The 27,776-nt window shown below is 37.9% G+C and overlaps 1 protein-coding gene across 5 annotated transcripts in view; it reads left to right on the top strand.

Annotated features, from left to right (window-relative positions):
* The window catches only part of sdk1a (sidekick cell adhesion molecule 1a), a 349,997-nt gene that overhangs the window by 272,490 nt on the left and 49,731 nt on the right, over window positions 1–27,776 (top strand). For 4 of the 5 annotated variants that reach the window (XM_067382425.1, XM_067382423.1, XM_067382422.1 and 1 more), the window contains 10 exons: window positions 2,266–2,381; window positions 2,537–2,732; window positions 3,907–4,005; window positions 7,187–7,378; window positions 8,093–8,214; window positions 15,878–15,987; window positions 17,986–18,136; window positions 23,484–23,721; window positions 25,272–25,387; window positions 26,366–26,555. In XM_067382425.1, the coding sequence (XP_067238526.1) occupies window positions 2,266–2,381; window positions 2,537–2,732; window positions 3,907–4,005; window positions 7,187–7,378; window positions 8,093–8,214; window positions 15,878–15,987; window positions 17,986–18,136; window positions 23,484–23,721; window positions 25,272–25,387; window positions 26,366–26,555 (1,530 nt within the window). Of the gene's footprint in view, window positions 1–2,265; window positions 2,382–2,536; window positions 2,733–3,906; window positions 4,006–7,186; window positions 7,379–8,092; window positions 8,215–15,877; window positions 15,988–17,985; window positions 18,137–23,483; window positions 23,722–23,978; window positions 24,088–25,271; window positions 25,388–26,365; window positions 26,556–27,776 lie in introns of those variants that run through there. The other variant, XM_067382427.1, reaches the window with a different exon arrangement.

Below are 27,776 nucleotides of genomic sequence, written 5' to 3'. Positions count from 1 at the left end.
TTTCTGATTAAATCATTACATAAACAAATTTCTTTGGGCTTTAGTCTTACATTTATGCATTAGCCTTAACATTTTAACATTTGTTGTCACTTTCACTATCATTTCTGTTCAAAGCAAGTGTTATTTGAGATACATCAGTGCATATTTTATGTGCACATAACCAGTACACAATTTGCAGTGTGTTTTCTGCTATTAATTAGGGTCCTCACATATGAAAGTTTTCCCTATTGGAATTGTAAGTTGTAATTTTTGCAGTTCACAGTTCACACTCTCATTCAAAAATAAATGTGCGTGTGTCACATTTGAAGGGAAAATCAGATTTGGGTGCATTCAAATGCAGTGTGAACAAGGCTTCTCAGACGTGTTTAGATGGTGCCTTTGGCTGTCTATCTTGTGTATTCAGCAGGGCACACTTGACTCAGAGTGCTGTTTGACTCAGAGAGGATCGATCAGTATGTAGGTGGAAGCCACATTCAGTACATTCAGTCCAACATTGTGGCAATCAACTGTGTCCCACAACCTGTCATCTTTAAAGGGGACCTATTATGCCACTTTTTACAAGATTTAAAATAGTGTCCCCAGAATGTGTCTGTGAAGTTTCAGCTCAAAATACCCCACAGATCATTTATTATACCATGCTCAAAATGCCCCTTTTTGGCTGGAAGCAAAAACAAACTTTTCGTGTGTATGTCTTTAAATGCAAATGAGCTGCTGCCCACCCCCTTTCCAGAAGAGGGCTGTGCCTTTACAGCTCATGCCTTTGATACTCCTGCAACAACAAAACAGGAGAAACAGTATGGCTCTTTCCACAGAATGCGTCCCGCTTTTCCATTATTTTCTATGTAAACATGCGAGACGGACCATGCGCCATTCACACGCAACACAGTTTTTAGATGCAAAGACACGAGCAGTGGAAATCACAGATTCAGTCACCAGTCATGGGCGGGGCCTGTTAAATTGTGACGTCACAATGTATAGAAAACACGAACAACACATTTTGAGACACTTTTTATGATTTATGGGGAATATAAAAAAAGAATGGGTGGATTTTTACCATTATGGGGTGGTTGTGTACACGCACTGCCGACACATTTATTCTCAAACACCACGGAAAAGTGAATTGTGCATAATAGGTCCCATTTAAGGCTTGTTGAAACTTTCATTACGTCAGTCTCAGCTATGCAGGTATAAATGAGCCACTGGACCCGAGACATTACGGTTTTGTCCCTTGTTAAAAGCAGAGCAGGACTTGCAGGAATTACTTTTCATAGCCCTCTTTTCAGAAGCTTCATTAGAAGTCTTTCTCCATGACCAAAGAGATATTAAGCCACTCTAATTTTTTTACATGCCAAAAATGATTTCTATATAAAGTCTTCTTCTGTTTGAATGACCTTATTTTAAAATTCTCATAATTACAATTCTGTCATGCTTTATATATAGACTTTATTCTAAAATGTGAGAAATAGTAATAATCAAGAATGAGTAGCAGTGTACCTTATATAATGAGTCACACTAGGATTTTTTTTTCACCTGATTTTGCAACGAGGAAGTAAGCTGCTTTCTGTGAATGTGCGAGGCTTGGATTTCCGATTCATTAGCCGCTATAGGTAAATAACTAGAAGAAAAACAATGTGCAGTAAATGGTAAAGCAATTTATGCTACAAACAAGTGTTTATGATTACTATAATAAATTAAAAATAACATGATAACAAATACCAGTTTTGTTTAATATCATGTTTAGGGATGTGTAAATGTCACTACAATAACAGATTGTGTGCTATGGCAGACTATCTGTATTTTATTTTTACCTGCAAAGATATTCTCTTCTCAGTGAGGTTCTTCACCTGATCTTACTTTATAGATGTAAGAGGACACAAATAATCAAATTAAATCACCTGGGAATCTAAAAGGTCAGCCAAACTTGTAAAAATGTTCCCATATTGCGTGGTTAAACATGTGAATGCATGTTTTTAAATTCAACTTAATGCTTTAAATTAAAATTAAAATAAAAAAAATAATAAAAAAACTTTAAGCCATTATCTTCACAGACCTTTTTGAATCCACTGTTTAGTTTCTCATCTGAAGCATTCAGTGCTGAAGTCCTGTAACTTTTAAACTGCTTTTGTTTCCTGGCGAACCTAAGCTCCCAGAAAACATGTAGAAGTCAGCCAATCAGATTTAGACTTTTTTCTTCTCGAAAGTGTCTGAGGCTGAGACTAAAAATAAGGTGAATAGTAGTCTAACATATTATGTGCTTGCTTGTAGTTCCTACAGCGCCCCCTCAGGGTGTGGAGGCCAAAGCAGTGAACTCAACCACCATTGAATTTACTTGGAATCCACCACCTCAGCAGTTCATCAATGGCATTAATCAAGGTTACAAGGTACACTCATTTCTCCTGTACTGGTTCCCACTGAGTCTCAGTCAAATATAGAAAAAATATATGTTTGGTGTCAATTAACGTTTTGAGGGATTTTTTGGGTTGGTTTGATCCTTTGTTTTCATGTTCTGTTTGAGTGACATTGCTCTGTCCCTCAGCTGATGGCATGGCCCGAACGGTCTCCAGAGGATGTTATCGTTGTGACTATCACCCCTGATTATCACGGGACACGTCACCTCGGTTTCATCAGCGGCCTAAAAAAGTTCACCTGGTACCTGACGTCAGTGCTTTGCTTCACCACACCAGGGAACGGACCCCGCAGTGCCCCCAAACTGGTGCAAACTCATGAGGACAGTAAGTTATACATCTACGTGTCTATCATATACCTGGCGCAATGCGGTGCCAGGCGCGACGCAAGGGTTTTTTGCTAGTTTCAGCCTGACGCAGTTATTATTTTCACGTTTGTGCGCCCATGGGTGTGCTGGTCTGTTCAGGCGCATTGTTGGCGCGTTGCTATTTTGAGGTAACTGAAATAGACTGCCCCACTGACTGACTGAAACCTGGATTAAAGTCAATGGCGCAGTAGTTTTTTGTTATTTAAAGGGTGTGTTAGTAACATGCGCCTATAGGCGGGTGCACAACGCGAGTACACTTTGCTTATTACACACACAGGGACACGCAACAGTACACAATGAGGACAGAATGTATAGTTTGCACAGTATAAAAACCAGTACGCCAATAAAATGTCCTCACTTTGATAGCAAAACAAACCTGTGTGTCTATTAGAAAGAAATAAAATCATTTTTTAAAAACATAACATAAAATATACACCAACTTCTCAAAATGCTGAGGAATTTAGCACAGACATGAATATTTACTGCTATTACCAACCTGAAGTGAAAAACAAAGTACCTGTTGCATGAATATTTTAAATCCTCATTTTAATGAAGGCTTCAAGATAAAGTTAAACAGAACTAAATGTTTATTTTAATTACTGAGAATGCCAAACCACAGAGAACTGCTCTTCATTTGGCAGGAAATATTTTAATATATGTAGCTTACTGCCAGCTTTTGGCCTTTATATCAGCATTGTGACAGTGTTTTTGCTCTACTGGGGTAGTTTGGGGGTGATAAAATACCAAATTACAACATGTCTTATAAAAGTCACATTAATTAAAGTGCTGCTCAGATTTAAGTACAAATACTGCTCTGTGGGTCAAGGCGATATAATTATATCAGTGTCTTTAGACATCTGTGACACTACAAGTGAGAAATTAGTTTGGTTACTTTCAAGAGAAATGTTACTTAGAAAAAGAATGACCCAGGAAAAGACACAATGTTAGTGTGCATGTCAGGTTTTGGAGTTTTTGTTGTGGTTCATTAAAGAGGGACTAAATAATGCCTAAATAATGCATGTTTCACAATTAGAGTGTGGATTAATCTATAATCAGCTCAATTAGCCTACAATAAAAAGAGCTTGTTTAGAAGCAAAAGAAGGTCTACAGCTGGGAAATGTCTTTGTGTTTAGTTCCAGGCCCTGTCGGTCGCTTGAGCTTTACAGAGATTTTGGACACATCTCTGAGAGTGAGCTGGGAGGAACCTGTGGATAAGAATGGCATCATTACCGGTGAGTGACTTTTCTGCTGCTTTTATTGATGTGATACTAAAAAAAAAAAAACAGACAGATAATAATCAAGCAAAACACTTACATTTTGCAGCAGTAAGTTTGAATGAATTTGTTTGCTGCAGAATCTTTGGGAATGAGTTGTTCATTAAATTTGTCTTTCCTGGTAAATGAAATCTAATCTGCCACCCTCTGTTTAAATGTAGCTGAACGTTGCATTAGACAAAGCAGGTGAGCCCGTAAAGGAGCTCAATTTTCATTTGGCAACTATTTAGTGTTCGTATAGCTTTATTAATGGATACGCTTCTATTTAACACTTCATTGAGTTTTTGCACAAAGGCAATTATGGCATCGTTGTTTGCGTTCAGTTGGCAGAAACAATTTTTGCTTCCTGTTGCACAGCTGTAAAGGATGCTTTTGTGATTGTATGTGTTTGTCTCTGCATGACTCTGTGTGTGAGCGCTGATGCATGTGTTTTAGCATTCCAGGAGTGCTATTTATCCATATTGTACTTGAACCATTACCACTGGGAACGTAAAGTGCAGACAGATCAAAATTTTAAAAATGTTAACCGCAGTCAAAAGACCCGTAAGCATGAGTTGACCTTCAAGCATAAAACAACAAAATCTGATCAAAACGATTGGAGGTCATATTTTACCCCAAAATCAAGAAAGAAATAAGAAATTAGATTTTGCTTTAAATATTTTTTGCATTGTGACATTATTTTAGAGAATTAAGCGAATTCAGTTACCATTTCTGTAAAGCAAAAAAAAATCTAATGAAAGTAATCCAAAAATGTAATTTTAAATGTATATTTTTTATACACTACCATTCAAAAGTTTGTGGTCGGTAAGATTTTTATTTGGCAATGATGCATTAAATTGATCAAAAGTGACAGTAAAGACATTTATAGTGTTACAGTTTTCAACATTGACAGTAATAAGGAATATTTCATTAGCAGAAAATCAGCAAAGAATGTTTTCTAAAGGATCAAGTGACACTAAAGACTGGAGTAAAGATGCTGAAAATTCAGCTTTGACATTTGACAGTGCTGGCAAAATGAGTCGCAAAAATGAGTTATTGTTTTTTCACATTCTGAAAGTGACATGTGAAGGCCAAGTATGGTAACCCATACTCAGAATTTGTCCTCTGTCAAGGAAACCTCAGTCATTATCCTGCCAGTATTGAGAATCAAGCCCGCAGCCTTCGGGTTACCAGACTCTCTGACCTTTAGGCCACGACCGCCCCCAGTTCTGTATTAAGACAAGTCTGACAAAAAAATGACTGGTTTGAAGTCGATAGAGTCAGCAAAGTGAGTTTTGAGAAAAATCAAGTTGAAGTTTTCTGAAGGTTCCAAAAATCAAAATCACCTAGCAAACATAATACCACCAAATTTGGCACAAAGAAAGTCAAAATATGTGTTGAACTTTTTTCCCATGATACCGCAATGCACCACACGGCGTGTTTTGACCCCGCGACCATGAACCATGGTTACATTCGAACCTGAGATGTTTTGTGACCAATTGCATCATGCTAAAATTCTAATTTATCCTTTGAATGAGATATTGACTGTGTTAATAAGGTGGGATCATTTTCCCTGTTCCTCACAAAGAGATATTGTATAACTTTTTTTTTTTTTTTTTAATAAATACATGTGACTGTAGTTTTTTCTGCTTGTTACAAGTTGTATGTTGTGGAGAGGTGGGTTGGTTTACGGTAGGAGTGGAGTTAAAGGGTTAGTTCACCCAAAAATGAAAATTCTGCCATTAATTCCTCACCCTCATGTCATTCTACACCCATAAGACCTTTGTTAATCTTCAGAACACAAATTAAGATATTTTTGATGAAATCCGATGGCTCAGTGAGGCCTCCATAGGGAGCAATGACATTTCCTCTCTCAAGATCCATAAATGTACTAAAAACATATTTAAATCAGTTCATGTGAGTACAGTGGTTCAATATTAATATTATAAAGCGACAAGAATATTTTTGGTGCGCCAAAAAAAACTAAATAATGACTTATTTAGTGATGGCCGATTTCAAAACACTGCTTCATGAAGCATTGGAGCATAATGAATCAGTGTATCAAATCCTCTGTTCGGAGCACCAAAGTCATGTGATTTCAGCCGTTGGCAGTTTGACACGCGATCTGAATCATGATTCGATAGACTGATTCATTTGTGCTCCAGTGTGGAACATCATTAGGTTGAGTAATAAATGACAGAATTTTCATTTTTGGGTGAACTAACCCTTTAAGTGCTTATATATATGATTTGTATTTTTACAAATGCATGTAAATAATTGATCTGATCTGACACAACACATGAGGCGAGCTATTGAATAAAGCCATTTTGATGCCTTGGGAGTGAGTAGAATATTTCTACAGTGTTCAAAAATTACTGAGCCTTTAAATATGACAATAATGTTACAAATCCAAATCAGTCCTAAAATATCGGGGGGTTTATTTCCTGTATGCCAAATATATATTTTTTTTTCTTTTTTGCCATGAAATTTGACCAAGACAACATATTTTCATGAGAGTCACTGGTAAAGTCACAATAATGCGGGAGAAAGAATTAGATCTGGACTAATGAGGCAGCGGTAGATTGATACTGGACATAGATTAAGCCGAGTGAGTTGCGGAACGGCTCTGGATGTTGATTGAAATAATGGAGACCAATGAGATCAGACATACATTAGACTAAATAGCTCCTGTCTATATCAATGTACACAGCATTGTTGCTCTTTGAATGTTGCCTATGCCTGTTCACCAGCGGGCTCTCCAAGCGCAAAGCTTGATTTATGAGCACCTCAATGGAAAAGGACATTCAGCGATTGGAAACAGTGCTGACTCTGGGAGAAAATACTTCCAATAAACAGCAAATTACATAGGATCTCTGCTGGCTATTAGTCTCAGTTAGATGTAGGTTAGGGGGCAGGGCCCAGGGTCTAGACAACTCACTACAGCAGTTCCTCATTTCACCCACCTTGTTTGTTAAAGAGAGATTGTTTATTTCAAGTTCAAGACCTCAGAAAAATTCCTCCTACTCTGGCGAGTTGTCATCCCAGGTTGGACTTGGACGAGAGGACTCAAATTGGCCCGTTCCCATGGGTTTTTTAGCCATAAAGTGTGTATAACTCAAAAGACTTCTTGAGTTTCAATGAAAGTGATGGTGTTTTGCAGGTTACCTGGTATCCTGGGAGGTGCAGGGGAAGAACCAGTCACGGGTGGCGCGCACCTTGGCCAACACCACACTGGACTACAAGGTCACCGGCCTGACATCCCTCACCACATACACCCTGGAAGTGGCAGCTATGACCGAGGCCGGAGTTGGAACTGTAACTTCCTCCACCATTTCGTCGGGAGTGCCACCAGGTCTTTCGTAGCATTTGAACATAAAAAATAAAAAATAAAAGCTGTATTACAGGAGCTACTCTTCCTTATTTATGAATGCATATTTTACACAAACAATATAAGAATGAATGATGATCTTTTGAGCCGGCCTTTTCTGCTCAGAAACTGAAAAGTTGTTGCTCATGCACTATCATAAATCAAATGTGGCACTGAAGGAGAAATTTTCATTTGTACCAGCTTTAAGGCAGACTTCCTCTCGTTCACTGAAAGAAGGCAAATGCTGAATTGGCTGAACGCCAAGCCAAAACCATAATGCCTGCTGATAAATTGCATATTGTGAGACATTAGGGAAACCGACGTCTACACATCTCAGTGGGGATTTTGGGCAGATGCGAGACTATCGTCTGTTATTTGATTTAATTCCAGTGTAATTTCATCAAAGGTTTCTCGACCCAAATGAGACTTTTTATCTCTGCACTTCAAAAGAATCACAAATCTCTCTCTTTTTTTGACTAAGTCCCTTGTGCAACATGGATCTACAAACTGTTATTAAAAATATTCTGGTCATGATTTAGAAATGTTTGGTGTTATTGACTTTAGAAGGCAGGCTTGTGGATGTTTTGTGTTTATTGATTGTTGTGATGTGTGGATGTTGTTTAGAAGTGACTTTTAACTTTTTTATTTAATTTTTTTATTTGTCTATATTTGCTTTTTGGGGTTTTGCCTTTAACACAGAACTTCCTGGGCCTCCATCAAATCTGGTTATTTCCAAGATCAGTTCACGATCTGCTACGCTGAAGTTCCGTGCAGGGGATGATGGGAAGACGACTATCTCCAAGTGGATTGTTGAAGGGCAGGTGAGTCATATTTCAGTTCTTCTTTATCTGATCATTATCCGCCTACCAACACGAGCTGGCCTGAAGCTGTACATCCTCACAGTGCTCCCTGATGAGTCTTCACCAGCAAATAAAAACATTTTACATGATAATGAAACATCCCTGCAGTGTTGAGTAAAGTACTTAGGATGATTTGTGTAGGCTTTGTCTCCTAATCCTAGCAATGTACATTTCAGTTATTTTGACAGCTTGACTGATAAATCAGCTAGATTCAAGGTGGACAGTGGAGAAAAAAACATCTGCCCTATTTTTATTTGTCTGTCAGTATTCACCGAATAACATTTTTTTGGTGGTTGTATCGTATGTCAGAAAAACGAAAAGGAAGGAATCAATCAATCAATCAATCAATCAATCAGTCAGTTCTTGAGGATCAAGGTGGGACAGCGGAGCAAAAAATATCTGTGCTATTTTTAAGTCAATATGCACCAAACAACATTTTTGGCTGTTTTATAATTTCTCCAAAAAAAAGATACAATTTAATAAAATAAACAAGTTAAATTAATATCTGCACTGTTTTTATTTGTTAGTCAATGTACACTGAACAAGATGTTTGATTCTTGTATCAGCTCTTACAAAAAAAATATAAAATTTATTAAATCAATACAAAAATAAATAAGCAGAGTTCTTTAGGATTCAGTGAAGCAAAACATATCTCTGTTATTTTTATTTAATTTTTTTTATTACATTTTTTTGTCCATCAGTGTACACCAAATAACATTTTTAGCTGTTGTATTATATCTCACAAAAATTGTTTTAAGAAATTAATTAACAAATCAATCAATTAATTAGCCAAGTTCTTGAGGATTCAAGGTGGGACAGTTGAGCAAAAAATACCTGCTATTTTTATTGTCAGTCAATATACACTGAACAACATTTTTGGTTGTTGTATAAATTAAAATAAATAAATAAATAAATAAGATTATCAAGTCTTTCAGGATTGAGGGTGAGAGTAAATTAAAAATTCTGTGCTATTTTTATTTGTCAGCCAGTGTACACATTTTATAATATTTTTTTTTTTAGAATTACATTGACTATTTTGACTATTGTACACTGCCCGGCCAAAAAAAAAAAAAAAAAAAATGTTGTTTGGCTTTAAATAGACAAATACTTATTATAGTGATTATTATTTTTCTAGCTTGTTATATATTTGGCAACGGTTCTTTTAACCCTAAAAGATGCAGTGTGTAGCTTTTCATTTCTTAAACAACCATGTATTAAGATAATATTCCAGGATGGCAATGTCAAGATTCATCAGGCTCAAAGTGTGAAAGAACTGTTGGGAGAGAACATGAGAACATGAAGAATCATTTTCACACATGAATTGGCACTGACCTTAAGTGTAAGTTTTTGGGATGTGCTGGAGGAGACTTTACAGCAGGGGTCATCAACTATATTTGTCCAAGGGCCAGAATTTTTCTCTGCAGACACTGTAAGGGCCAGATACTCGTAATATAAAATACATTTCGAATTGTATCCTAATATGTTATTATTTGATATACTAATTCTAATTCCAAATTTATGTTATTTTTTACATATTTTACATTACAGGTATTTTACATACCTGTGCTGCAGCAAGCCACCAGGGGGCGATAGCGATATTTTAGGCTTCATATTTGTGAGGCTGTCAAGCTGTCCATCACTGTCACATGCAGATCGGTGGTTTGGTATTCAATTTGAAAATTTGACATTCGAATATTAGGGTTTTTTTTTTTTTTTTTTTTGCACACCTGGGATCCCCTGCGAAACTGTTCTCATACCCCTTTTCCACCAACGCAGTTTGAGTGCTGGTTCGGAGCCAGAGCCTAGTTTCAAATCAGTTCTTTGTCTTTCGACACACAAAGCACCAGCTCCGAACCAGAAAAAAGTGGTTCGTAAGTAGCACCAAACCATTGCTGGGCTAGAAGTAAGAACCACTTGCGTCAGGGGCTGGGGGCGGGGTTACCGTGACCAACAAGAAACTTGTGACCGCCATTTTGGAAATAGCAGCTAATCGAGCTAATAGCAGATCAATTGCAATCTCCGGCTATATACACATTACGGAGAGCCGTGTTTGGATGCTGATGTAGGTTCGCAAAGCCATGAGCATCAACAGTAGTGAAACATTCGCGATTGTTGATAGAAGGCTTGTTCGAGATGTTCGGTGGGTGCCGCGGATCCGCGGGAGCGTTTGTAGAGCATACGACTTCTTGTGCTTTTAGATCGTTCTCGTGAAGCTTTGATGTCATGCGCCGATCGCTATGCGAGAAGCCGATGCATCTCAAACAAGCCTGGTGTGTTTGTGTTTGGCGCTGCAGCGCTAGCTTTGCTGTGAAATATGATACGTATACAGTGACGTAAGACCTGGCTCTGTGCTGCTCTCAAGCCCGTGGAAAGGCAAACCAGTTCTGACTGTGCGTTCACACCAGACGCGACTTGCGCGAATAAATCGCGCTACTCACGCGTAGTTGGACGCTTGAACATTTTGAGTTTACTCGCTTCATTAGCGCGTGAAAATCCCTTCACAACAGACGCGAATTCGCATCATGAGAGGGGCTCTCCCGCTCCTTTATGTGTCCCAGACTCTCCCACTGCTTTCTGCACACTTCCTCTGAATAAACACAACTTGTCAGTGGGGAAATAATTGTAAATTACAGCGAATAAGCTCAATTGGTCATCTTTAGTTGGCTTGTAGTCTTAATATGTATATATACATATAGCTCTAATTCTGCCTCAGCTCGCTACGTCACGTCACTACTAGAGCAAGCTCCTGATTGGTTAACGCGTTAACGTTCAGATTTTTCAACTTGCGCAATTTGAATCGCTCAATTCGCACCGCGTCAAACGTGACGCAGGATGTCAATTCGCATCTTTGCATTGACTTAACATGTAAATCCCTCGCGCTTACCGCTTCATTCACGTCTGGTGTGAACGCACCTTTAGAAGGCTCGTCAGTTGAACCAACTCCGAACTGGCACTAGCACTAGCTCTGAACTAGCACCTGGTTTGTGCTGGTGGAAAGGGGGTATCATTCCCCCTTGAATAAGGCCGGCGACACACTGGCTGCGTGAGCGTCTCAGCTACGTGGCGTGTCCGTTTTTATTTTGGCTCCCATATTTAACAGGTTGGAGTTTGCGCACTGAGACACAGTTTAAAATTATTTAAATTTATTTTTTTCTTTATTTAAATTTCGTTTTTCTTTATTTAAATTTCTTTTTTTCTTTATTTAAATTTCGTTTTTCTTTATTTAAATCTACCCTTACTGTGCCAATTTGTTAGTCAGAAAAATATTAGACTACCTTAAAAGTATTGCTTAATTTAACAGACCTGTGTGTGTGTGTTTTATATCACTAGTGCAGTGTCCGTTCTCGGAGCATAAGCTATGCCCGCGTGAGGTGCGCCGCTTCCCGCTCGCGCTGCTCTGACTGTAGTTTACTAAAAGTTTATTAATTTTGAATGTGTCGCGTCTCGCGTGTCCATCTATATTGCACCAAATGCGACACTGCACTCCCTTGTGAAGTCGATTGGATGAACGGTTCTCGAAATAATAAAAATGCAAGCAGGCATACAGACAGATTCCTGCCTTTTATTAGAGAGAAAAATATGTTCAGCCCCTCTCTCCGAAGCTTTGAATAGTCGATGTTCATTACTACCGAAGCTTCAAGCTCAAAAAATAGTATTCGGACCAGCTCTAAACTTTTTCCTCTTACAAGGCTATTCCTGAATTCAATATTATTCTGGGGGCTGGATGGAAATATCTGGCGGGCCGGATTTGGCCCACGGGCCGCCAGTTGACGTTGCATGCTTTACAGAGTGCTCACCTCTTGCATTGTCAATACAAGATCTTGACCAAAAAATGATGCAGTTCTCGATGGAAGTAAATGTTGTGATGTTATTTCCAAGAGGTGCATCAATTTTTGGTCAAGATCTTGAGATGAGCACTATGTAAAGTCTCCTCCAGCACATCCCAAAGTCTTTCAGTGAAATTAAGGTCTGGACTCAGAGGTGCCAATTCATGTGTGAAAATGATTCTTCATGCTCTCTGAACCATTATTTCACAATTTTAAGCCTGTTGAATCTTGACATTGTCATCCTGGAATATGGCCATGATGTGTCTTCCAAATGGCTGTTTAAGAAATGAAAAACTACACACTCCATCTTTAAGGGTTAAAAGAACCGTTACCAAACATATAACATGCTAGAAACATAATAATCACTGCAATAATGATCCATTCATAGATTCTTAAGTATTTGCCTATTAAAATCCAAACAGTGACTTTTTTTTGGCCGGGCAGTGTATCTTGTCTCTCAAAAAATAAAATAAAATTAAATTAAACATTTAAAATTAAAAATTGAAAATGAAAAATAAGATATTGAAAAATGTAAAAAGATCACATTAAAATCTCACTTTGATTCAAACGATTTGATAATTAGCTCATTATTTATTATGCATAAGGTTACGCCGTGCACATTCAGTAGTGTTTAAGGGTTCAAACCTGCATCCAGCTGTCATCGCAGGGTTTTAAAAACAGCCAGCATGCAGACTTATCACACATACTCAATTAATTTCTACTCAGCACTTCCATTTCAACCTGAATAACAGCAAGTTCCAGTTTTGATTGCCCTCCACGGCTCAGAGATGTATTGAGAGTGCATCCTCGCCCTTTCCACATTGCCTGCGACTTTAGCAAAAGTGATGACAGATTGAATCACATGACTGACTCCTAATTTGTAATCGACGTCAACTCTCTGAACTTGACGGCGCCGGCCCAGAGCTTGCAAAAAGAAGCCTTGGCTTTTCATGTGGTGGTACTTGAATTCCAGAGTTGATTGAGGCCGGGCTATCTGCCGCTGCAGAAATCTGTCACAGAGCGAGAGAGAGGCCCTGCATACACACCAGCTATGAAATACAACAGCGGTCTCCAGCATAAGGTGCCACGCGTCTAACATCTATCACGTTGGCATAAATGCTTACCGCATACAGTACACTCCACTGGTCATAGTAAATCTTCCTGAGTGCTATGAGCTTTGATTGGTTTAGACTTGGCTCGCACAATGTGTTTGAAATGGGGCAGTGGCTGGCACTGTCCTGGACTCAATTGAAAAAGCTTTAACCTGCTCCGCTCTGCCTTCCTGCTGAAGGTACGTTCACTACAAAACACTCTAAGAGCCTTTGGCCTGTGATGTGCCGGGTATAATGAAGTGCAGTGTGTGGATTTTTCTCCTCCTTTCATTAACTTCACTACTTGGACTCTGCATTTGACAAATGCTGAAAGATACCTTTCGCAAAAGGGTCTGTAAAATGGCTCTTTTCGGATGTTTGGAAATGTCATGGCAGATTAATGTCTAGGTAGTCTCATGTAGCCAGACTATTGCCATAAAGGTTGGTCCACTTTTTATTCTGGACAAGAACCACCCACATGACTGATACATAAAATTGCTAACTGCTTTTTTTTAGGATGGAAATCATAGATTTTGTAGTGCTTTTTGTAGCAGCCCTAGAAATTGTAAACATGACTTTTGTCCAGGTGATAAATGAGTGGATGATGAAACCTGTACCTAGCTTTTAGTTTTGAGAAAACTCTTGCAAAATTCACCAGATGGCCCATAGGATTTTCTGAAAAAAAAAAAAAAAAAAACTATTTATAGAGCTTTCAAAGTTAATCTACTATATTTATTAAATATGTTTAATGCAGTAAGTTTTTAAACACTTATTTCGAATAATCTTAATCTTCAGATTATTACTCGTCTGTCATACATCCGTGCTAAAATATCAAGGTGAAAGTCATCATAGCTTGCGTAGAATAGACCCAGCTCCCAACCCAACTTTGAGAATTGATTAACGGCGATATTTTTTTTTTATCGCCCGATAAGAGTCTCACGTTAACGCAGCACGTTAACGCCGATAACAGCCCACCACTAATTTAAACACACACAATACACCCTCGCATTATCCCTGGATAGCTTTTGAATCACTATAATGAATATAATGTATAGTGAATGATGAATAATGAATTTATGAATTCACTACGTTCATGTTGTTTACATTATATGCACTTATTGCCAACAAAACAGACATTTGAAGCTGTTTTACTCAACCCCTGCCATTCGGACTCATGACTTGGAATCTTTTATCGCTTTCAGTTTCAAACGATCTGTAAATCCAGCGTCGAACTGGGTCTTGTTTATGAAACCATAAGCGCTGATCCTGAGAGCTTGAGAAGCTACGGAAAACACAAGATATTCTCTGTTCATTTTAACCAATAAAAAAGTGAAAAATGCAACTTTCAGACACGACTTTATCCTTATTATTTTATTTTAATGACAAATGTCGAGAGTGCATCAATGTAATGCGTGAGCACAAATCTCTCAGCTCCACTTAACGCTGGTTCTTTGGGAAGCAAGGTTATCTTTCCTTCACAACCTAAAACACACTTCTTCGGTGACATTGTTGATTTCGTGGTCTAAAAACAAAGTGACAAACCTTTCTCGAGCAAGTCCTGTGCAGGGTTGCCGAAAACTTCCGTAACCCAAACTAAACACGTTGATGGGCGTGCACTTGCTCTCTCTCTTTGGTTAATGTGTGCGCACGCTCTTCTGGGAGAACTGCCGATACAAGGAATTCTGCCCTTTATTACGCAATACAGGGCCATACTCGGAAAAAAAAATGTCCCAAGTCTGTGAGAAATCTGAAGATTATTTTTGGCACAGAAATAGAGTACCCCAGGGATGACGCATTTTTGTAGGCCAACCCAGAAGTTAGCAGCGCACGGGTTCCCTCGGTTGAAAGCCTATGCATTTTTCCCATAGACTTTTGGAAAATCGCAGAAAATAAGCTCTGTGTTCAACAAAGGGTTATGACACTTACACGTTTTGTCTATCAAGATAATCTTTACAAGTTAACACAACATTTATAGATTTTGAAGCCTAAATAAAGTCGTCAGATATAAAAGGCTAACAGTAGGCTATAAATGGACTACATCACACCATGGTCGCGGATCAACATGGTCACCACCAAGCGTCCTCAAACTTTATTTAGAAAACAACTCTATTTAAAAACATGCTCGCTGATTATGATCTGCGCTGTGTATGAATACTTATCCACTTTTTCATGAGAAATGTCCTGTTTTTAATGATGACGTCTAAAGTCCCCGTCAAAGGAAGTAGTCCCTTTTAGCAATTTGTTAGCAACCGCCGATTTGAAGACACAGTAAAAGTTTAAAATATCACAAGTGGGTTATAACTGGTGTGTCTTGTGTCATAGATCAAAACGTGAAAGTATTTAGAGGCTTTGTTAACCACAGACCTTATTTCAGGCGATTTAGCAAAAACACATTCAAAAAACCCATAGACTTGACGCCGTTGGAACCGGAAGTCCAAAAATGCACACTTGCTTCCGGGTTTTGCTTACAAAAATGCGTCATCCCTGAGGCACTCTATACTCTGTTATACGTCCAACTCGTTTTTTGAAACTTTGGCCATGTTTAGCAAGAGAATCCAACTCTTTAACAGTGTAAATAAGTCAGAATGCATGAAATAGCATTAGATCCCCATTTTAATATATCCCTCACAGAGGGATCATCATTTTTAGGGGTTGTTTGTTGGTATTGTTGCCACAGACTATAACAGCAGGGCTCTCTGTCTTCAGGTGGGCAGTATCGGAGATGAGGAAGAGTGGAAGGTGTTGTACGAGAAAGAGAACGACCCTGAAGCTCAGTTGCTGGAGGTGCCCAATCTCACACCGTTCACACACTACAGGTCAGTGTTGTTTCTGAACAAACAAACATTAGCTGCATTATGACAGCAATTGCTATATTAACAGCATTTTCATTTGCTTTAACCTGAATAAATACACATTTTAAGTGAACCTAATCAAATTAAGACATGTAGATTACTCCAATTACAGTTGCATTAACGAAGACAAGTATACACCCTAATCACATTATGATTCTGTGCCTGCATAAACAAATCGAACGGTTCACAGTTCAAGTCAGAACACTATGGCAATGTTTTCCGTTCTGTATTTATGCCTGTGATCTTGTTATTTTCTGCTTCTTTCCCTGAGGATGCCTTTAATTCATTCCTTTCTTCTTTCTTGTTCTTTCTGATCTTGACATCTTTGTAATATTTGTCTTATGCTGAAAAAAGACAATTGAACTGAGATTTGCTACAGAACTGCTGAGACATAGTATGTACATGAAATCTATTTACACACAGAAAACACTTATTTTATGCATGGACTTCAGAATTCACCCCACACTGCAAGTTCTGCGAGCGACAGTCGCATTTGAATGATCATTATGTGTGTGTATGAAACACAGTGAAAAATCACCCCAAAACTTGCAGTGGTCAATATAGTGATAACTAGAGCTACAATATAGCATTTGGCATCTTGTGGATGTAAATAACAAACATGCAAGCCAACTGTTTAACCTGGTTTGTGTTGTTGTTGCTGAAAGAAGTAATAATAGCCAATGATTTAATATTTATCAATTTATTCTTAGTAAACTGTGGAGCTAAAATAGTCTCAAAACTAATGTATTTACAAAATATGATTGGCAAGCATAAGCCTGTTCACATTCACAAAACAGTTTATCTATTTGCAAACAGCATTTCACATTATCCTAATTCACATTAACAAAATATGATTTGCAAATACTCGTAAAATAAGATTCACAAATGAAAAGCACAATTCTTAAATATACAGGTATGTTTCTACATGTACAAATTGATCTGTGTTTGCAAATAGTCATGTGTGGGAGAATCGTTATGGATTTGTGTGGGCCAATCTTGAGAACGGACATTCTCTTGCGAGTTTTCAACCAGGCCAGTCATAATAGTGTAAAAATATCCTTGTATAAGGCCTGTTAACTTAACAAATAAATAATAATTAATTCTTAAGTACACATGAAATCAAAATTGACCTTATTTATTTTGTTAGCTCAAATTACTAGTTTTGTGGTGAACAATTCATCCGTGCAAGTCAATCCACACACAAAAATTGTTTGGCTTCATAATATTTAATTAAAATCTGAAAATGCTCCTCCCCTCTGCAACAGTGCCCCTTCTCTGATAACGTCAGTTTGACGGCTTGGGTTGAAATCGCTTAAACCACTCCTCTGCAACCGTTAGTCTGCTATGAGGGAGATATGGAGAGGAGGAGCGCGAGAGATGGAGAGGAGGAGCGCTAAAGTAAAATCTCTGCCCTCTGTTCAATATTCTTTTTCACTGGAGAAAAGTCGTTTGCAACTTCCGGTTCACGCGGACTTTAAAGAAATATTTTAAAAAATCACAGCACTTATGTTGTGAGAGCATTAAAGCCTCTATTATTTGGGACGCTTACATAGACCAACTATTTAAAAAAGAGCTATTCAGTCTTTTATGTGTAATCAGATTGTCATTCCAATAATGTAAAGCTGCTGCTGTTATCTATACAGGTTTAATGTCTGACTTCATCCGTTTGTTTCAGACAGCTTGAATCATTTCTGAGCTTCATGATGAACTGTTTGCCTCTGTGTTTTTCTCTACCCCGCAATTTATGTCACATCTTATGGATGTTGCTGCAGCCTCTCCATTTGTTCTGCCCGCTGATAAACTTTGATTTCATGGTAATTGGTGCAATTATAAAGTGAATTGCAGACACAGGCCCACACAGGTCTCTTTACAAACTCTACAGCCATCTATTTTCCCACTGGGAAGTGTTGCCAGTGTCGAGTTAAGTTTTAACAATGTGATTGATTAACTTATTGGTTGCAGGTTCCGAATGCGGCAGGTGAATATCGTGGGCCCGAGTCCAGTGAGCATGCCATCCCGTGTAATTCAAACCCTGCAGGCTCCTCCGGACATGGCTCCCAGCAGCGTGACTGTACGCACGGCCAGTGAGACCAGCTTGTGGCTACGCTGGGTGGTAAGTAGCATTGTGGTTAAAAATCTGGGCTTGTAAATGAAAGGTTGTAGGTTTAGACTCCGCAAGAGAGAATTTATCACGATTTGATAAGATACAGTATCATATGGAAACAAACAATGATGATACTATGGAAGCTTGTTTCTACCACGGAATAAAAAATAAAAAGGTAATTGCGACTTTTTGTCTCACAATTCTGACTTTATTTCTTGCAATTCCAAGTTTATAACTCACAATTATGACTTTTTCTCAGAATTGTAAGATGTAAAATTTTCAGTTAGACCGAATGCAACACCATCTTTGCTAAAATGGCTTGATACTTCAAAGAATTCATGATGTCCTTCATACAGTCAAGATTTCTACTTCCTGCAACAGCAAAGAACCCCCATGGAGATGGTGTTCTTCTGCTCATAAGATTTGCAGCTTTGCCGATTGTCACTCTTGACCAAGAAGAACATGAAAGGCTGACTTTAATACGCTTAAATTGATTTGGATATACCTGTGGAAGAATGTTTTATGGAGGGATTTGACCAAACCGGAGCTTTTTGGACCCATGGATCAGCACGACTTCTGGTGCAAATTTTTTTTTTGAGTCAAACATGGAGGTGGTCCCGTCTTGTTCTTTTCTGTTGCAAGAAGTAGAAATCTTGACTGTATGAAGGACATCATGAATTCTTTAAAGTATCAAACCATTTTGGCAAAGATGGTGATGCCTTCAGTGCAGAGACTGAAAATATTTGGTGGAATTTGTAGAAAGCAGTGGTAACATGGAAACCAAAGACTATCAGTGATCTGGAAGCTTTTTCAAGTGAGGAATGGGCCAAAATTGCAGTAGAGAGGTGACAGAAGCTTCTAAGCACTTACAGGCAGCGTTTATTGGAGGTTATAAAGAAAAAAAGATTCTGCACAAAATGTGACTTTTGACACGTATGTTTAGAGCCAGTTAGATTTTTTTTTTTTTTTTTTTTTTCATTTTTCATCAACTTTCCATTCTCTGAATCACTCAAATGTGTATTAATAAACTTTGTATAATAGTTTATTGATGCCTTTGATTAATTGTTTTCATAAAATTTTGTTCTCAGCACCAAAATGTTTTGCAGATTAAGGGGATTGAATAATTTTGATTGCAACTGTACATGACTACGCCGTTTTGTGGGCCTGAAAATGCACACTTCTGAAAGTTTTTGAAAACGATACTGTTATCATCTCTGTGTAAACTACAGAAACACAAATTTGTAAAAGCGGTAGCGTCACAGTGTATTTAGTCGTTTTTGCGGATCCATGTGAACAGGAATCGTTTTAACAAAGTTGCCATCTGTATGTGAAAAATGCAAAGGAAAAACGTTCTTATTTTTAGTATATTACTGTCGTGTAATCGTACCCTAATGTGTATAATTCAGCAGTTTCATATCTGCACTGAGAAATACACTCCTAAAAAATTAACACTTTTTTAATCAGAGAATAGCATCAAGTCAGTTAAACTTCTTGTATATTGATCTGGTCAGTTAAGTAGCAGAGGCATTTGTTAATCAGTTTCAGCTGCTTTGGTGTTAATGAAATTAACAACAGGTGCTCTAGATGGGCAACAATTAGGTGACCCCCAAAACAGGAATGGTTTTGCAGGTGGAGGCCACTGACATTTTTTTCCCTACTCATCTTTTTGGACTGTTTTTCACTAGTTTTGCATTTGGCTAGGGTCAGTGTCACTACTGGTAGCATGAGGCGATAACTGGACCCTACAGATGATGCACAGGTAGTGCAACTCCTCCAGGATGGCACATCAATATGTGCCATTGCCAGAAGGTTTGCTCTGTCTCCCAGCACAGTCTCAAGAGCATGTAGAAGATTCCAGGAGACAGGCAGTTACTCTAGGAGAGCTGGACAGGGCCGTAGAAGGTCCTTAATCCATCAGCAGTACTGGTATCTGCTCCTTTGTGCAAGGAGGAAAAGGATGAGCACTGCCAGAGCCCTAAAAAATGACCTCCAGCAGACCACTGGTGTGAATGTCTCTGACCAAACAATCAGAAACAGACTTCATGAGGGTGGCCTGAGGGCCCGGCGTTCTCTAGTGGGCCCTGTGCTCACTGCCCGGCACAGCGGAGCTCGATTGGCATTTACCATTGAACACCAGAATTGGCAGGTCCGCCACTAGTGCCCTGTGCTTTTCACAGATGAGAGCAGGTTCACCCTGAGCACATGTGACAAACGTGAAAGGGTCTGGAGAAGCCGTGGAGAATGTTATGCTGCCTGTAACGTCGTTCAGCATGACCGGTTTGGTGGTGGGTCAGTGATGGTCTTGGGAGGCATATCCATGGAGGGACGCACAGACCTTTACAGGCTAGACAATGGCACCCTGACGGCTATTAGGTATCGGGATGAAATCCTTGGACCCATTGTCAGACCCTACGCTGGTGCAGTGGGTCTTGGGTTCCTCCTGGTGCACAACAATGCCTGGTCTCATGTGTCGAGAGTATGCAGGCAGTTCCTGGAGGATGAAGGAATTGATACCATTGAATGACCCCCACACTCGCCTGACCTAAATCCAATAGAACACCTCTGGGACATTATGTTTCGGTCCATCCGACGCCACCAGGTTGCACCTCAGACTCTCCAGGAGCTCAGTGATGCCCTGGTCCAGATCTGAGGAGAAATACCCCGGGACACCATCCACCGTCTCATTAGGAGCATGCCCAGACGTTGTCAGGCATGCATACAAGCACGTGGGGGCCATACAAACCTAGTACCATTTTGAATTGCTGCAATGAAATTTCAGCAAAATGGACTAGACTGCTGCATAATTTTTTTCACTTTGATTTTCGAGGTGTCATTGAATTCAGTCCTCTGTAGGTTGATAATTTTTATTTCCATCAAACAATGTGTCATCCTTTCGTTCCTAACACAATACCCTGTCCATATCAGTATAGATATCTAGCATGATATTTTTCCCCATTGAGATCTGATGTGTTTTCAAAGAGTTCCTTTAATTTTTTTGAGCAGTATATAAAGTAAGCCAAGTACATTATATTCAGTTGACTTGATTCAATAATTTAGTGCCTTGATTCATTTTTTTCTTTTGCAGAGGTTAGAATGGCAAAAACAGGGTCAAGGAAGCTATTACATTGTAACTTTCACTCCTGGTGTTCTGACAGGCTGTCATTATCTTGTATCACACATGAATTCAGGCTAGGTTGTTGAAAGCAGGGTGTTTTTAGACATCTATCGATTTTCACCTGATATAAAGACTGCTGACATATGAGAGCTAGTTCCTAAATTGAGTTTTTCAAATTGAAGCTCTTTACCTGTCAAATTAAAAGCACATGAGAGCTGATGTTTTGCCAGTTTGTGACATCCACTTACCTTTTGGCACCCACTCAAAATCGTTCAGTTGATTTTTTTTTTTTTTTTTTTTTAGGCACGTAAATGATGAAGCAATTTTAAATATGCATATTAAATATAAATATGAGATTTATAGGAGCATGTATATTAAATTGGGTTAGGCTGAGCTCAGTGTGCTTGCATTAGCAATGTTCAGGACTCTGCTGAGACTGCGTGTTATAGAGGCCACACTGTTTATTTTTACACAGCTTTTTTCATCGTTTTTGTCTAATGAAAAAGTTCTATATTTTATCATATTCTTTATATGTAGTCCATTTCACCCTGATGGAAAAGGTATATAATTTTAGTCAAGGAAAATTATATTTTAATTGTCTTCGGTGTAGACTTGTGCCGATATTCGGTAATGCGATAAATCGCGATAATGAATATGCACGATATTGTAATCGTCGGCACTTCAGAATACCGTAAATAATAATTTATTATCAATTATTAATTTTTTATAAGGCAATTAAGAATACTTTACCCATCAATCGTATAAAATGCACAACACCGCTGTATTCTGCGTCAAAAAGACACGCGCTCAGATGTAAACAATCCCAACGTGCACGAGAAGCACATGGCTGAACCAGTGAAGGAGACGAGCTGAATGAAAGTGCGTGTTCACTCTCTGACAGCAGCGTGCAGCGGTTACCACGGAAACCATGCAAACAAAGTAACTGCTCTAGTGAAGTTTTTAAAATGCTTCAAACAGCTATTCATTTTTTTGTAATCTCAGTGTTGTTCATCACAGCACCAAATACTGAATACTTAAAAAAGACTTAAAAGGATATTTATTTTCAAACCTAAACATTTTTATATTTTAATCTGTACTACAACATTCCCTAATGATTAGAAATGTTCTGATTATTTGTTATTGTTCAGTAAAACTTTGAAAACATACAGCTTCATTAGTTAACATGTTAATTCATTATCACTAAACTGACAATAAAAATGCTTTTAAAGTATTAATTATTATTAATTAATGTTAATTTCTTAGTTACTATTTAATAACATTACTAAAATCAAAATAACTTATTTAATGGACCTGAGATAAATCTAACAATTATCAGTTGTGTTTCTAAACTAACATTAACAAAAAATAATACGTTCTGTAACAAATGTAGCTATTGTTCTATCTTAGTTAATGCATTAAATAAAGTGTTATCTGTTGTTCTTTATAGCCTATTTCTTTTGCATTTTAATCGGTTTGAAAATTTCAGTCAGAGTTGTTTTTGTTTTATTACAAAAAGAGTTCTTAAACCTGTTAAACTATGACAAACAATGGTTTTGCAACTTATTTTAATATCGTGATAATACCGTATACTGTGATAAAAGCTCCATCAATTAATCGCAACATGAAAATTTGATACCGTCACATGCCTACTTTGGTGTCACATGAGCCTTCAGTTACACTGTTTTGTTCTTAGGATTATTTGATGAATAGACCAGGATTTATTTAAATTAAAAATCTTTTTTTAACATTTTAAATGTCATGTTTTATACATCCTTGCTAAATAAATATATTAATTTGACCCCAAACCTTTGAATGGTAGTGTAAAATAACATTAACATAACAACATAAACAATTATTCATTTAAATATTTATGAATATATAAAAGATTTGTTGCTATAACCAAACTATGTCACTGTGCATTCACTTCAGTAAGTGCCAAATGTTGTATCATTATAGTTGATTAATCTTAAATACAGCAGTTCAGTACTTAGATTGAATTATTTAAATAAATTCTTTCTAGATTTTTCTTCTGCAAGACATTGTTAGTTCATTATTAATATCTTACAGTGCTAGATTTTTCTTGTCTTTAATAGTCCACTGTATGTATTCATTAAAATCATGATGCTTGTTTTTTTTTCTCATCTTCATTAGTGATCATGAAATCAAAACACCCTTTGTCAAGGAACATCTCCGTGAGTAATCCTGTTGACTTATTCTGATAGTCTGATGTTTCCCCGGCAGCCACTGCCAGAGAACGAGTACAACGGAAACCCGGAGAGCGTGGGCTACAGGGTCAGAGTGTTGCGAGCAGACCTGCGGGGTGAGGCCAGCATACGATTGGTGAACGACAGGCTGGAGAGGGAGATCACCCTGGAGGGCCTGGAGGAGTGGACCGAGTACCAGCTGCAGATCCAGGCCTTTAATTCCATAGGCCCCGGACCCTGGAGTGAGACCGTGAAGGGTCGTACGCGGGAGTCAGGTGAGGACACCCGGTTTGGGCACAAATGTGACTGATACCCGTCGGATACAGAGACTTATTTGCCACTGTGATGCAGAGAGCATCTTGAAATTTTCTTTCTCAAATGTAAACAGGTGGTTGGCAAATTGAATTTTATTTTATTTATTTATTTATTTATTTATTTATTTTACACTTTATGTGATCACATAACAGCCCCTCACAACACCCTCAATCTGTCTGGCTCGAGAGCTTCTCTGAATGCATGCCTACACTGCAAATAAGAAGCAAGGTGATTGGCTTTACCGTTGCTTTCTGCAAGATGCATGCAAGAAAGATGTTTGGCCCCAAATGGCTGCAGTGGAAACTCTTAAAATCTGATATTTAAAGGTGAAGTGTGTCATTTTTTGTGTCACTGATAATGTCAAACTGAATTGCAAATATGTTTATATTTTTTGAAAACAATGAGAATGATGTTTACACATCGTTAGCCTCATAACATAATTGCCCAGATCATATTTCAAAGGCAGATATCACAATTTGGCCAAAAAATGACTTCGGCAATTATGCTATGAGGCTAACGACATGCAAAAGTCTTCACACAATGATATTGCAATAGTTTTGTGGGTTGATAGGATGTTCTGGGTAGTTGCTAGCCCAAGTCTAAAGGAATTAGTACTTTTATTGAGCAAGGAGACATTATATTGATCAAAAGTGACAGTAAAGACATTTATAATGTCACAAAAGGGTAACAACTTTAGGTTCCAATTCTCACTATTACTACATGCATATTACTATTATATTGTCCGTTTATTAATACTTATAAAGCACATATTAATTCTACATCCCTTAATCCTACCCAATATCTAAACATAACAACTACCTTACTAACTATTAATAAGCAGTAATTAGAGGTTTACTGGGGCAAAAGACGTAGTTAATAGTTAGTTGATATTAAGAACTGGACCCTAAACTAAAGTGTGACCTACAAAAGATTTATATTTCAAATAAATGCTGTTCTTTTGAACTTTCTATTCATCAAAGAATACTGAAAGAAATACATTACATTGATTGGTTGATCTGGTTATCTCACCCCAAACGCATCCATTTCGTCAAGTAATGAATGAATAAGTCAGTGCTGTTAGTTGTGCCACTCAAACATATTGTAATTCCATTTCGTACCACTAGTGGTTCAGAAATTGCACACTTCAAAATTAATAGTCATTTGGAAAGCTGCGCTTGGATGACCGTAATCAGAAAATGAAGTTTGTGTGCACGGGCAGTCGTTATGTATTTGTGTGGCTAGCAGCCCACATGTAGGGACGTTCTGGGCTGGCCATACTGCATGATATGTGGCCTGGTGCTGGAGGTTTGTCAGTCTTTCAGTGATCTGTTCACTGTCTCCTCACATTCACACTATTGTTTGCTGCTCACACGCTAATGCTGTTTGCTGTCTTTCCTCCCCATGACATTGGACAGGTGACTAATCCACGTGAGTTTACTCAGTACTCAGGGCTGTGTGTTAAGGCACTGTGCGATAAGGGAGTGTGATTTGTCTTTGTCTGTTTGTTCAGTGCCATCGGGGGCTCCGGAAAATGTGACGGCAGAGGCCATGAGCTCCAGTCGCATCCTGGTAACCTGGGGCCCTGTTCCTGAGCACGAGCAGAACGGAAACATCCTCGGATACAAGGTGGTTACTTGTGAGATTAGCTCTCTGTTGTTGTTTGGGTTTTTTTACATTCTTTGTGATTTTACACAAATGAAAATGACCTCTGACTGAAGTCAAGTAGTGCGCTGAGTTACTCTGAAACAACGTCTGCTGAAGGAGCCCTTGGCTCAGTATAATAAGTGTCTCAGAAGTAAATAAAGGTTTTTTCTCATGTATGATCGACCCCTTAAACCATGTTCTGTATGATGAAATGACATGCAAGATTTTAAGTTTTTCCTCTTGAGAAGAGGAGGCATTGTTTTTATTCTTTATTGAAAGCCAACATTTCCTATAATAACTACTCTTTGCAGCTCTACTACCCTTGAAATATATTTCTGTAAGTGTATACATATATATATATATATATATATATATATATATATATATATATATATATATATATATATATATATATGAGAGAGAGAGAGAGAGAGAGATACTGTATATAAATACATTTATTTATTTAAATCTATCTTAAAAACTAAGACAAAAATTACTGCAGTGTATATGGGTCATATGATGACAAACTTCCTGGAAGTTTGGTATAACCCCTTTAACTTTTTATGCATTTTATGTCATATAATACCATCATAATGTTTTTTTTTTTTTCCCTATAAAGCATGTTCCAGTAGCATTTTAATTTCATTTCAAGTAATGAACTTGGTCATTCATGCATTCATTGAAAGTCTGACCCTCGAAGAAAGATAAATATTTGCAGTTAGATGAGTTGATGTGTACCCATATGTTCAGAAAAGCTTCTCTGGTTTAAAGTCAACAGTAATTAAGACAGGAGGCTTTATGGGAGGACCCAGAGGAACCAACTTTACGCCATTCTGCTTTACTAACAGCTATCCCTGTGTGTTTCCATTTAATGTGATCTTAAATTAAAGTCATTCACAATCACAAAAGCACACAACAGTGGCATGAGCTGTAAACATGCTTTATATACTTTTCTTCCAGGTTCTCTACAAAGAGAAAGACTCAGATTCGGAGGCACAGGTGAACGTGGTAAAAGGGAATCTGACTCAGTCTGTCTTGCTGAGGAACCTGCGTAAATATGTCCAGTACGAAATCCAAGTTTTGGCTTTTACACGAATTGGAGATGGGCAACTCAGCAGCCCCGCAGTCCTGGAGAGGACCAAGGATGATGGTGGGCATATTTTCATATAATTTGATGACCTTATAGGGCACTTAATGGAATATTTCTCCAAAAAATATTGCCATTATTTCTGTGGAATACAAAGTATTTTTAATGCAGTTCACACAACAACAGTACATAGTCAATAATAAAAAATAAAAACACCAGGAAAGCATCTTATACATATTGTCAACAACTTTTGTGAAATATTCCAAGCATTTTTATGCCACAAAGGCTTTGTGTGAGGAACAAATTGAAGTATAAATCCTTATTCAGCACTGCTGTGACCGGATCATTGATTCAGTGAGTTCAGCTTGAGAACCAAATCAGTGAATGAATCATTTTTTTTTTGACTTTCAGTGAACCTGTTGATCTAGTTCACAAATTGAACTGATTCATTCACAAATCTAAATTCAACTGTCAATGTCGTGATTATGGACTTCTATTTTGTAATTCTGTTCTATTAGTTCCTGTTTTGTCTATTCCGTTTAGTTCCTGTTTCATTGGTTAATGATTATCTTCTTGTTAGTGTCTGATTACTAATATTTTACACCTGTCAGTCATTGTGTTCATCTTGTATTTAAGCTCCCTGTTGTGTTCAGTTCTCTGTCGGTTCTCGTCTATGTAGTATGTGCTTTTGTATTTCCCCCATGTTTATTATTAAAGTCCGCTTTATTCATCATGTCATCTTGCGCTTACAGGCACAGAATGGTACAGCCAATAGTTCTCAGGAATTTACTGGGGAAGACGATTAGCAGTAAATAATGGCTTAAATTTGGTTTGTTCCTCATATAAACTGTTTTGTGGCCTCAGAAGATTTATGTATGGTATATTACTTAAGGTGTTTTTCAAATTTATTTAGCTAAAATGGCACTTAACTGTCATCGTTCTAAAAAGATCCATGTTAAGATTAAACTAAATGTCTCCTTTTTTGTTTCAAGGAAGAAAGAAACTCATATGGGTTTAAAACGGCATGAGATGAATAATGATTGAATTTTCATTTTTGAGCGAACTCTCCCTTTAATGCTGTAACTCTGTTTTATGTGTACCCTCCTTGACCAAGCAGTGTAAGTTTATGAGCTGTCATGAGTAATGGCCATTTGCTCTGTGCACGAGAAGTGTACAGATTGATGTGGCCTTGGATTTTATAGAATAAAAAAGATAAAATGGCATTTGGGCTTAAGCTCTTTCAGACACTTTTTTTGAAGGTCTTCTGTAGCTTTTGATGCTTCA

The sequence above is a fragment of the Chanodichthys erythropterus genome, chromosome 3, assembly GCF_024489055.1.
Source record: "Chanodichthys erythropterus isolate Z2021 chromosome 3, ASM2448905v1, whole genome shotgun sequence".
Classification (NCBI taxonomy): domain Eukaryota; kingdom Metazoa; phylum Chordata; class Actinopteri; order Cypriniformes; family Xenocyprididae; genus Chanodichthys; species Chanodichthys erythropterus.
This window is presented reverse-complemented; position numbering and strand designations above follow the sequence as displayed.